This window comes from Sinohyriopsis cumingii, chromosome 11 (assembly GCF_028554795.1).
Source record: "Sinohyriopsis cumingii isolate HCF-2022 chromosome 11, ASM2855479v2, whole genome shotgun sequence".
In the NCBI taxonomy this organism is placed as follows: Eukaryota; Metazoa; Mollusca; class Bivalvia; order Unionida; family Unionidae; genus Sinohyriopsis; species Sinohyriopsis cumingii.
In genome coordinates, this window is record NC_142971.1 from 63970502 (window position 1) to 63983672 (window position 13171).

Here is a 13171-nt window from a genome sequence, read left to right on the forward strand (position 1 = left end):
GTATGGCAGAGCTGGGTCAACATGATCACAAATAGATATACATTATATGTATGTGTTGACCTTGTCCTGCCATTGGATTATGGTATAGCAGAGCTGGGTCAACATGATCACAAATAGATGTACATTATATGTATGTGTTGACCTTGTCCTGTCATTGGATTATGGTATGGCAGAGCTGGGTCAACATGATCACAAATAGATATACATTATATGTATGTGTTGACCATGTCCTGTCATTGGATTATGGTATGGCAGAGCTGGGTCAACATGATCACAAATATATGTACATTATATGTATGTGTTGACCATGTCCTGTCATTGGATTATGGTATGGCAGAGCTGGGTCAACATGATCACAAATATATGCACATTATATGTATGTGTTGACCATGTCCTGCCATTGGATTATGGTATAGCAGAGCTGGGTCAACATGATCACAAATAGATGTACATTATATGTATGTGTTGACCTTGTCCTGTCATTGGATTATGGTATGGCAGAGCTGGGTCAACATGATCACAAATAGATATACATTATATGTATGTGTTGACCTTGTCCTGTCATTGGATTATGGTATGGCAGAGCTGGGTCAACATGATCACAAATATATGTACATTATATGTATGTGTTGACCATGTCCTGTCATTGGATTATGGTATGGCAGAGCTGGGTCAACATGATCACAAATATATGTACATTATATGTATGTGTTGACCTTGTCCTGTCATTGGATTATGGTATGGCAGAGCTGGGTCATCATGATCATAAATATATGTTATACACAAGCAAATATTGCACTATGTTGCTGCATGATCTGGTTAAAACTGAGATCTCTGATACAACAGATACCAGTAAAATTTTGTTGAAATTCCTCTCCTCTGTACTTTTAGTAGCTTATCAGATATAGCATTGCATTTTTTACAGGGACAGTTATTGTAACTAATATGCTCTAAATGACATTCCTTCACCTTCAGAAATATAACATTTGATTGGCAAAACATAAGTTTAACATGATGTGACCCATCAGATGTACTTATAACAAGCAACTCTTAGCATTATATCATATTGTGTTGCTGCAGCTTGCTTCAATATCCAATGCAATTCTCTGATGCATTGCTTTTGATATACATGGCTTTTTTTCTAGCTCATTAACTGTGGTGGAAATCTTGGCTTGTTTTATTCAACACTTATGTGTCATGACTGCTTTCTTAAAGTAGACAAATTCTGTTTCAAATTTAAAAATATTTATTTGAAAATTGTGTCAAAATTTTGAGCCAAAACTTCAGTCATCACAGATGATTTTTGTGATCGTTATGCATAAGAAAGAAAGAAGAAAGAAAGAAATATCAGAAATCTGCATTGGATTAATATTGATATGGTTCTATATTAGCTATGAATTGTTGAAAAATCCCCATTGACAAATAAAGCAGTGATTTTTATTTTCTAGTGGACAGAGAGATGTTAATGAAGGTGCAGAATTCTGACTTTTCTCCTTTTTCTTCTAGTGTTCGTTGCAAGCGGATTTCCTTCACATGCAGACAAGGTGATCAGGAATGTCTCACAGCTCCTCTGTCACTTTCCTACAACTTCCTCACTTTCCCAACAAATGTTAAGATTCCTACTGACCTTTTCTCCATGTCTGGTCCACAAACAGCAGAGAAAAATTTTGACTGGATTCTGGAAGTGGTGTCAGCCAGGCCACTGCAAGCTGGGGTACAGCCTGTCAATCGCAACTTTTTTGAACTCACTTCCAAAATCAGCAATGCTGTGGTTTCACTAAGGGATCGCATATTGGGGCCACAAGATATTGAGCTAAAGCTGACCATGGAGATCACAGATCGCTACACCGGCTACAAAGGGACTGCTATCTCTAGCATATTTCTCTATGTCACATCGGAGGATATAATATAAATATTGTTTGAAAATCTTATATTTTCAAGGAGAAAACATATCCTTGTGTGTCACATAAAATCACGGTTTTTTTATTCCAAATATTCTGATCAATCTGTTAAAAGAAATTTATCATTTCTTGATACGAAGAATATCTTTTTGAGAATATCTCTTTTAAAAGCTGCTTTACATGATATTTAGTGATTTTCTTATCTTCCCGTGCATTTCTGTATGGGATTATGGTAATATTAAATGGCATATGGTGTTTTCTCACATATGTTTGAAAATATTTGAAGTTGTTTATTTACTTGCACAATGACAATTATTGTTAGATACATTTTCATGCAATGTCATTAGCTTTTAGACAAGTTAGGGAAGTTAGAACAGTATTTTTTATAAAACATACCATGTCTGACATAACAACTGCACTATATCTGTAAAAATTATTACTTGTGTTGATTCATGACATTAAAAATCATCCTTTTAACTGCACACCAATGATTTCATAAATTGTCTCCATCATGTATATATATATATATATATATATATATATAATAGAATAGTTAGCTCCCTTTGTCTTGATAGCCCACCACTTTGTTTATTCTTTACCCCAAATATGGCTGCATCTAATGAAACATACGTAAGATCCATTTTTGTAACTAATTTAACACATAAGACAGTTGGTAACACTGCAGAGGGATGCAAGGTTGCAGGTTCTGAAGAATCATTATGAACTTGGTAGATTTTTACAGCTGCTTGTATCATATCATTACAGCATGCTTCATCTGAGTCACTTACAAGTGGCTATTTCTAAGCAAGTTTGGATTGCGAGGGGGCACTTGTGAATGCATCTTTTGATATTATGTAAAATGGGGTATTTTTGTTAGAAAAAATGTTTAATAATGTTGTGATCATACTGGAACAGTTCTTTAAATTAGGGGATAAAATTAATAGTTATAAGTAGAAATGTTGAAAATTGTATTAAATATTTAGTAATTTGCTGAAAAAAATTGAGATCAGATTGGATAGCCAACATATTTGTGCCTTACATAATACACAACATAGGTGTGTCTTTGTGAATTTATATTGTTGTGACTTTTTGAGGCTTAAATATGTGATTTTTTTAAATTACTTTTGTCAGACCTATCTTGCCCAGCCATCAGCCCATCTGTTCACATTTTTTTGTTGAGTACTTGAAGAGCCATGGATTAAACTTTACCTAGCAGATATGTATCATGACTCATTGATGTGTTGCATACTATATTTGCACTTAAAAGCTTGCTGCGAGGAAAAATGTGATTCTTGCCTGTTTAACTTTACTGAGATTTACATTATGACCTATATGTTATGTTTTATCTGATAGTCATGTCTGCATCTCAAGGTCAGCATCTTGTAAGTCTGTGACCTCTCTCATTGTCTTGGTTGTAACATTTCAAGCACAGAAAATACCTCAGTCAGACCAGCAATTGTTACATGAGGAAACAATGGCTTGTGATAAAATGTTATGTGTAAGTCACTTTGTAACAAAGTCACAATTGTTTGGTTGGGTTTGTTTTACAACAAAGAAAAACATAAAGGGTTATAACATGCCAGGACAAGAAAAGTTTCTAACCCAAAGTCACAACCGTTGATGTCCATTATGCATCCATAAAAATACATATATGCTGTACAGTCATTAAAAGAAGATGGTTTAGCTATACTGCATGGTTCAAGACAATCAAGAACTTTGGCAGGTTTGTCTTAAATAGCTGTGACATTGTCAAAATAGGTTTAATTGTCCAAAGCATTGCAAGAAAAATATATCTGTGTTTTCAATTTCTGGCCCAGAAATATTCGGGGACATGGGGTGTGGGGAAAGAGTGCAAAAATTTTATAGATGAATATATATATATATATATATATATATATATATATATATATATATATATATATATATATATATATATATACTCTTTCTTGGTTAAAACTAAGATAAGACAAAATTGCTATAAAGTAATAGTGATATTTTCATGCCAAAAGTATAGACATCAAATAGCATTGAGTTTTCCATTATGATTTGTAAATACATTTAACTTTTCTTGAGTACGTTTAAATCTTTTATATCCTTTAACCCTTTACCTTATAGAGTGTATGGCTTTTTAGCCCTCTGATACGCATGTAGCAAAGTTACCCAGTGCAGTGCGCTATAAATAGAACACCTGTTACCTATTCAACTCCATACACATAGGCCTGCCTGTTAACTGTTAAGCAGTGTAGTGTATGTTACGTTTAACAGCAGTTTTAACCATTTTACATTTTTGGTACACATCAATTATGTATGAAAGAATTTAAGAGTAAAGTCCGATCGTTATAGCTGTGTAATTATTTTTCACAGAAGAATTTTTTATGTGCTTTAAAATCTTGAGAGAACTTGTTCACCGTCAAGTCAGTGAAGCCACATGACCAACTGTAGCTGCCGTTTCTCATACTCGAAATTTACAAGTTCTTTGTCTGCGTCTACATCACTAAGTCATCAGAATTTGATAATTTATAAAACTAATTGCTACATACATCAATATCAGAGCCTTTACCTATGTTCTTGAAGCTTTCATAGTTGTGATTCTAATCATGAAAAGTACTGAATGAAATCCACGACCTCCATTTTGGAGAGTGGATATTATGACCCAGTTACTTTAAATAGCAGATTTCGACCAGAGCATAAACAGCAACCACGTGATCTAACTTAATGGTTATTCACAGCAATGAATGAGGTAACTAATAGGGGATTTTCCCCGAAGGTGGCGCTACGAAAACCTGCTATAAATGGCCGATGTTTACAACAGGCGTCAAAAGGTGCTTCCATGTGAATGGAGTAGAGGCATCAAAAGGCACATTATGCAAATGGAGTAGAGGCGTCCAAAGGCGTTTGCATGAGGTAAAGGGTTAAATTCCCAAATTCTATATATTTTGCCCCCCCCCCCATTTCCAGTCAAACATTGAGGTAATTTTATGTTGTAATTAGACCACAGCAGTGAAAGAAAGAATTATGAAATTCATTCAGTTTTATAACTATATATCCGTATTTCAAAACTCATACATTCTGCATGAATTGAGTTTAAAGAAGAAAGATACTATAAGTATAGTTTGGTATCATAAACAAATGTTTTAATTCTTTGGTAATAAAGATCTTTTGTTTAATATACAAATTACTCTTTGTATTATTTCTCACCAATGCAGACAATTTTTACATAGAGAGATGGCATGCCAGCAGCACTGTACTCCCTTCATGGTAAGATATAGCAGTAGATAAGGCTTACTTAGCTATCCAGTTGTTGTAGCTAGTGGTAAATGTAAATACAGCAGTAGATAAGGCTTACCAAGCTATGCAGTTGTTTTAGCTAGTGGTAAATGTAAATACAGCAGTAGATAAGGCTTACCAAGCTATGCAGTTGTTTTAGCTAGTGGTAAATGTAAATACAGCAGTAGATAAGGCTTACCAAGCTATGCAGTTGTTGTAGCTAGTGGTAAATGTAGATACAGCAGTAGATAAGGCTTACCAAGCTATGCAGTTGTTGTAGCTAGTGGTAAATGTAGAGACAGCAGAATAGTAACATAGAAAACATTCACAAAGCTGTAAACATGGACAGCATGAAATCAACAGTTCTTTGATTTATCTGTCACTTAAGTTAGATCTAGAAGAAATGTATTGCTGGGTTACTGAATGTCTCGATCATATTGATAATAGAGATCAGACAAGGCAAGTGCAAATCTAAGGTTTTTCCAATGGTAATAGAGATCAGACAAGGCCAGTGCAAATCTAATCAAGAAAGTTTTCCCAATGGTAATAGAGATCAGACCAGGCAAGTGCAAATCAAATAAAGAAAGTATTCCCAATGAGCTCCACATACACATTGATTTATTTTTAGCGCTTGTGTGTTTCATAGCTCAAATCCTGTTAGGGAGGCTCATATGGCATATTACACTCGAATTAGCAGATAGAGGAGGGCAGTGCTACAGCAAGGCTCATATGGTATATTATGCTTCAATTAGCAGATAAAGGAGGGCACTGCTACAGCAAGGCTCATATGGTATATTACACTCCAATTAGCAGATAAAGGAGGTCAGTGCTACAGCAAGGCTCATATGGTATATTATGCTCCAATTAGCAGATAAAGGAGGTCAGTGCTACAGCAAGGCTCATATGGTATATTACACTCAAATCAGCAGATAAAGGAGGGAAGTGCTACAGCAAGGAATAGTGAAGGGGTGGCATACTTTCTCTGTTGACATGGCTACAGCAAGGGGTAATGGAGGGAGTGACACAGAAATGGACAGTGTTGTTGTTTTTGTAGGGTTTAACATCATTTTTCAGCACATGATAGGTTATACATGCCAGCCAGTATAACTGGTGGAGGAAGAACTCTGGAAGAACCACCATCCCACGAGAAGCTACTGGCGGGCTTTCTCACGTACCGATGTTAGCCGAGCCTGAGACTTGAAGAAAGCATGCAGACAGAGGCGAGATGGTAGTGATCTGTAATGGTAAGCACTTTAGACCACTCAGCCACTTGGGGCCCCAGTGGACAGTGTTACAGCAAGGGGTAACACTTTTTCTAGTACTGGACACTGCTACAGCAATGGGTACTGGAGGGGCTGACACTTTCTTTAAAAGTGGACAGTGCTGGAGCAAGGAGTAATTGAGGGGATGACACTTTCTGTAGTATTGGACAGTGCTACAGCAAAGGGTAATGGAAGGGCTGACATTTTCTTTAGTTGGTTGTGGACGGTGCTTCGGGATAGGGTAAAGGAGGGATGACACTTTTTCTAATAGTGGACAGTGCTACATCAAGGGGTAATGGAGGTGGACATGCTTTCTCTAGTAGTAGACTGCTTCAATGACGTGAGTGACACTTTCACTAGAAGCTGACAGTGCTTCAGCAAGGGGTAATGGAGGGAGTGACATTTTCTCTAGTAGCTGACAGTGCTACAGCAAAGGGTAATAGGGGGATGACAATTTCTTTAGTTGGTTGTGGACAGTGCTTCAGGAAGGGGTAAAGGAGCAGTGACACTTTCTCAAGTAGTGGACAGTGCAACAGCAAGGGATAATGGACGGGGTAACACACTTTCTCTAGTAGTGGACTTCTGCATCCTTTATATCTTTGGTGATTATTAAGATATCAAATTTCTGTAGGGAGCCTGCTACAAGAGTCTGTTTTTATTAAGCACATAAGGTGATGGCAGTTCCAATGAAACAGTTGGTACCTTGTGAAGGTTGTTTTAAAAAAATGGCATCATATTGGTAGATTTGAATAGTGCCTTCCCAGAGCACATGATACTGCCCCAAGAACATATTCGACCTTGGAGGGAAAAAAGGGAATGCCTTTAGTATCAACATTTAAAGGGGGAGGGGGAGAGAGAGAGATGTAATGACATATTACGTCTAACTTGCTGTGCATTGTGCTATAGCTTCAAAGAAGAACTATAACCACAATGGCAACACAGGCAATCTTTAAAGATACAAGGCTCAGCAGCCATTCAACCTATTTAGCACCCTTCAACCTATTCAGTAGTCATTCAACCTAATTAGCCTATTCAGCAGTCATTCAGACAATTCAGCATTTAACTATTCAACCTATTCAACAGCCATTCAGCCTACTCAGCAGCCATTCAACCTATTTAGCAGCCATGCAACCTACTCAGCAGCCATTCAACCTATTCAGCAGATATTTTCTTTTATTGATTCAGAGTCAAAAAGAAAGGACTAAATTAATAAAATATCTAATAGAAGGGTGTTTTTTAAAATCATCAACATGTTTATTTACTGACAAATATTGCATAATGTTCATACTCCAGCTGAATCATGTTATTATGTCTGTTTTTCTGTCCATCTGGCTTTAAATTTTTCATTCCACAGAACAACTTTCATTTTTCACCAAACCTTTTGGATGGCTTGACTTTTGGTTAAAAAAATATTCCCAATCAGTGCTAGGCTGATCCCAGCATTACAGTGTATTCTGGGTTGATCCCAGTTCAAGTAGAATTGGTGCTAGTCTGATCCCAGCTCAAGTAAAATCTGTGCTAGGCTGAACCCAGCATTCAGGTGATTTTTGGTCTGATCCAAGCTTAAGATATGCTATACACTAGGATGATCCCAGCATAATAGTGTATTATGGTGGACCGATCCCTTTTCAAGTGTATCTAATCTTGGCTGAACCTAGCATTATAGCCTATTCTGGGCTGATCCCATCTAAAGTATAATTGTTGCTAGGCTGATCCCAGCATTAAAGTGTATTCTGAACTGATCCCAGATTCTGTAGAGAGTGCTAGGCTGATTCCAGCTCAAGTAAATTCTGTGCTAGGCTAATCCCAGCATTCAAGTAGACTATGTGCTATGCTGATCCTAATGTACTAGTGTAATCCAGGCTGATCCCATCTTAACTAAATCTATGCTAAGCTGATCACCACATAAGAATGTATTCTGGGCTGATCTCAGTGTAGTGGAATAGAACTAGGCTAATCCCAGTATGAGGAAAGTATTCTTTTTTTTTCCTACTTAAACTGTGAAAGAAATGTATGAAATAGGAATGACCTTTGCGTTATTAGTATAGCATATGAGTATCTGATTAGGGAAAATGTTAAGTTATTCTGGGCTGATCCCAGTATCCGTAGGTAGACTGTGCTAGGATGATCCGAACTCAAGTAAAGTCTGTGCTAGGCTGATCCCAGCATTCAAACGTATTCTGGGCTGATCCCAGTTTAAGTAGACTATGTCCTAGGCTGATCCCAGCATACTGGTGTATTCTGGGCTCATTCCATCTTCAAGTAAATCTATTCTAGGCTGATCCCTGCATAAGAGTGTATTCTAGGTTAATCCCAGAATAGTGGAATTGAGCTAGGCTGATCCCAGCATGAAAAAGTATTCTTATTTTTCTTTTTTTTTCTTATTCTTATTTTTCCTATTGAAAATTGTAAAATATGTTGATCCCATCTTCAAGTGAATCTATGCTAGACTGATCCCAGCATTATAGTGTATTCTGGGCTGATCCCAGTTCAGGTATAATTGGTGCTAGATTGATCACATCATTAAAGTGTATTCTGGGCTGATAGTAAGTTATACAGAATGCAATTAAAACTGTAAAAGAAATGTATTAAACAAGCATGACCTTTACGTTATTAGTGTAGAATATAAAGATCTGATTGGGGGAAAATGCCGCACCCTCCCATAATAGCCATTATGAGACAAAGCCCATTACAAAATTGGCAGTATGTACCTGAAATTGGTCTATACTAAAATTGAATCAATTATCATTAGTTTGCTTGCACTTGAAATAATAGAGAAGCTTGTTTACTTTTCGGTCAGAAGGTGGTTAAAGGTAATTCATCATGACTCTAAGATAGAAAATAATTTCAGCACAATACCTTGTTCCTGACCACACATCTTGAGCAAACTTTCTAGATGGCTTGCTGGTGGGGGATAAAGAGCAAAAAATTATTAAGATTGGAATCAAAAGGGCATAGGTCAAGTTTATGATGACTCAGATAATAGTAAAGTATTTCCACACAGTAAGTTTTGTTGTGCACCATATATAATGGGTATTTGAAAAGTTCTAAATATTTTTTAAAAAATTTTTGTTTACTTGAACCTGTTAAAAATTGTAATGCCTAAATATATACAAAATCATGATCTATAAAAATGATTTGCACGTGGATGTGCAACACAATGCACACCTTTAGATACATGCATGTGATGTGCAACACAGTGGGTACCTTTAGATGTATGCATGTGATGTGCAGCACAATGGACACCTTTAGATGCATGCATGTGATGTGCAGCACAATGCACACCTTTAGATGCATGCTTGTGATGTGCAACACAGTGGACACCTTTAGATGCATGCATGTGATGTGCAGCACAATGCACACCTTTAGATACATGCATGTGATGTGCAACACAGTGGGTACCTTTAGATGCATGCATGTGATGTGCAACACAATGGACACCTTTAGATGCATGCATGTGATGTGCAGCACAGTGGACACCTTTAGATGCATGCTTGTGATGTACAACACAGTGGACACCTTTAGATGCATGCATGTGATGTGCAGCACAATGCACACCTTTAGATACATGCATGTGATGTGCAACACAGTGGGTACCTTTAGATGCATGCATGTGATGTGCAGCACAATGCACACCTTTAGATACATGCATGTGATGTGCAACACAGTGGGTACCTTTAGATACACGCATGTGATCTGCAACACAATGGACACCTTTAGATGCATGCATGTGATGTGCAGCACAATGCACACCTTTAGATGCATGCATGTGATGTGCAACACAATGGACACCTTTAGATGCATGCATGTAATGTGCAGCACAATGGACACCTTTAGATGCATGCATGTGATGTGCAGCACAATGCACACCTTTAGATGCATGCATGTGATGTGCAACACAATGGACACCTTTAGATGCATGCATGTAATGTGCAGCACAATGGACACCTTTAGATGCATGCTTGTGATGTGCAACACAGTGGACACCTTTAGATGCATGCATGTGATGTGCAGCACAATGCACACCTTTAGATACATGCATGTGATGTGCAACACAGTGGGTACCTTTAGATGCATGCATGTGATGTGCAACACAGTGGACACCTTTAGATGCATGCATGTAATGTGCTACATAATGCACACCTTTAGATACATGCATGTGATGTGCTACACAGTGGACACCTTTAGATGCATGCATGTGATGTGCTACACAGTGGGTACCTTTAGATGCATGCATGTAATGTGCAGCACAATGGACACCTTTAGATGCATGCATGTGATGTGCTACACAGTGGGTACCTTTAGATGCATGCATGTAATGTGCAGCACAATGGACACCTTTAGATGCATGCATGTGATGTGCAACACAGTGGACACCTTTAGATGCATGCTTGTGATGTGCAACACAGTGGACACCTTTAGATGCATGCATGTGATGTGCAACATAGTGGACACCTTTAGATGCATGCTTGTGATGTGCAACACTGGACACCTTTAGATGCATGCTTGTGATGTGCAACACAGTGGACACCTTTAGATGCATGCTTGTGATGTGCAACACAGTGGACACCTTTAGATGCATGCTTGTGATGTGCAACACAGTGGACACCTTTAGATGCATGCTGTGATGTGCAACACAGTGGACACCTTTAGATGCATGCATGTGATGTGCAACACAGTGGACACCTTTAGATGCATGCATGTGATGTGCAACACAGTGGACACCTTTAGATGCATGCTTGTGATGTGCAACACAATGGACACCTTTAGATGCATGCATGTGATGTGCAACACAGTGGACACCTTTAGATGCATGCATGTGATGTGCTACATAATGGACACCTTTAGATGCATGCTTGTGATGTGCAACACAGTGGACACCTTTAGATGCATGCTTGTGATGTGCAACATAGTGGACACCTTTAGATGCATGCTTGTGATGTGCAACACAGTGGGTACCTTTAGATGCATGCTTGTGATGTGCAACACAGTGGACACCTTTAGATGCATGCTTGTGATGTGCAACACAGTGGGTACCTTTAGATGCATACATGTGATGTGCAACACAATGGACACCTTTAGATGCATGCATGTGATGTACCACAAGTAAATATACAAGGCATGGGGTGGAATGGTGTACATTATAATATTTACAGAACTGTTATACAAGGCATGGGGTGGAATGGGATGCATTGTAATATTTACAGAGCTGTTATACAAGGCATAGGTTGGAGTGGTGTACATTATAATATTTACAGAACTATTTATTATACAAGGCATGGGGTGGAATGGGGTGCATTGTAATATTTACAGCACTCTTGTTATAATATTATATTTAAAATGCATGTCAGATATATTTTCATGTGTACATACTCCTCCTATCTTCACTGAAAGTTCTTGATGCTTTAAACCTCAACAAGAATTTGTTGTTTTTTTTAGGGGAGAAGTGGTAGCTGAGTCTGATGATGTACTGTGTCGAAAGTCCTGTGTTTTTCACAACGTTGACTGTCTGCTGAACAAGACAACATCTGTGGCCTACCAGTTTCTCGCATTGCCAACCATTAGGGAGGTTATCCATCCATCTGTCCTGCTAAACATCACAGCCAAAGGCTTTGTTCTTGTCCCCCAGCTCAGTCTGCATGTTGTGTATGGGAATGAGCTGGAACTCTTTGATACTATTGTGGAAGGGGAATCTGGTAAATTCATATCTCTCAGTACCTTAATTCGATATGTTTATATAGAAATGAATTCGACTTTGCTTGCCAAGGAGTATTAAATATTTTCTATTTAATGACAAAAAGCGTCTTGCACTATTTTTTGAGCAAATTTGTATAAATGGGATCCACCTACCTTTCTATATAGTGAAGCTGCTAATACAGTCTGGATATTAAGCAATTTTGAAGAATGTTTAAAAAAAATTATGCTACATTATTTCATTATAAATCTTAATGTTAAGTAAGTTGAATGATAATATCTTTTGTTGTTATATTCTTTTGCAAACCATATGTTTTACCATGTAAATATTAGCAAAATGCTACAAATTTAGTATCTTGTTACATTATAGTTTTGCCAATGATTAATTCTTAGAGAAATATCTGAAATAAGTTTCAGAAACTGAAACTACTGGGTATGGGACCAAAGTGTTCAATTAAGTTTTAACACAATTTGTTGAGAATTTACTACATAAATATCACATGTCACTAGTGCAATAAGGAATCAATGCTGTAAACACCCATATTGTATGGTGATAAATCAAGGCTGTAAACACCCATATTGTATAATGATAAATAAATGCTGTAAACACCCACACTCTATGATGATAAATAAATGCTGTAAACACCCATATTGTATGATGATAAATCAAGGCTGTAAACACCCATATTGTATGATGATAAATCAAGGCTGTAAACACCCATATTGTATGATGATAAATAAATGCTGTAAACACCCATATTGTCTGATGATAAATGCTGTAAACACCCATGTTGTCTGATGATAAATCAAGGCTGTAAACACCCATATTGTATGATTATAAATCAAGGCTGTAAAAAAACATATTGTATGATGATAAATCAAGGCTGTAAACACTCATATTGTATGATGATAAATCAAGGCTGTAAACACCCATATTGTATGATGATAAATCAATGCTGTAAACACCCACATTGTATGATGATAAGGCTGTAAACACCCATATTTTATGATTATAAATCAATGCTGTAAAAACCCATATTGTATGAT

General features: G+C 37.2%; 1 protein-coding gene across 3 annotated transcripts in view; it reads left to right on the forward strand.

Annotated features, from left to right (window-relative positions):
• Positions 1-13171, forward strand: part of LOC149788582 (uncharacterized) — a 91658-nt gene that overhangs the window by 74550 nt on the left and 3937 nt on the right. For 2 of the 3 annotated variants that reach the window (XM_089974629.1, XM_089974630.1), the window contains exon 16: positions 1507-5076. In XM_089974629.1, coding sequence (XP_089830755.1) covers positions 1507-1912 — 406 coding nt within the window. In that variant the 3' untranslated portion in view covers positions 1913-5076. Of the gene's footprint in view, positions 1-1506; positions 5077-11869; positions 12127-13171 lie in introns of those variants that run through there. The other variant, XM_089974631.1, reaches the window with a different exon arrangement.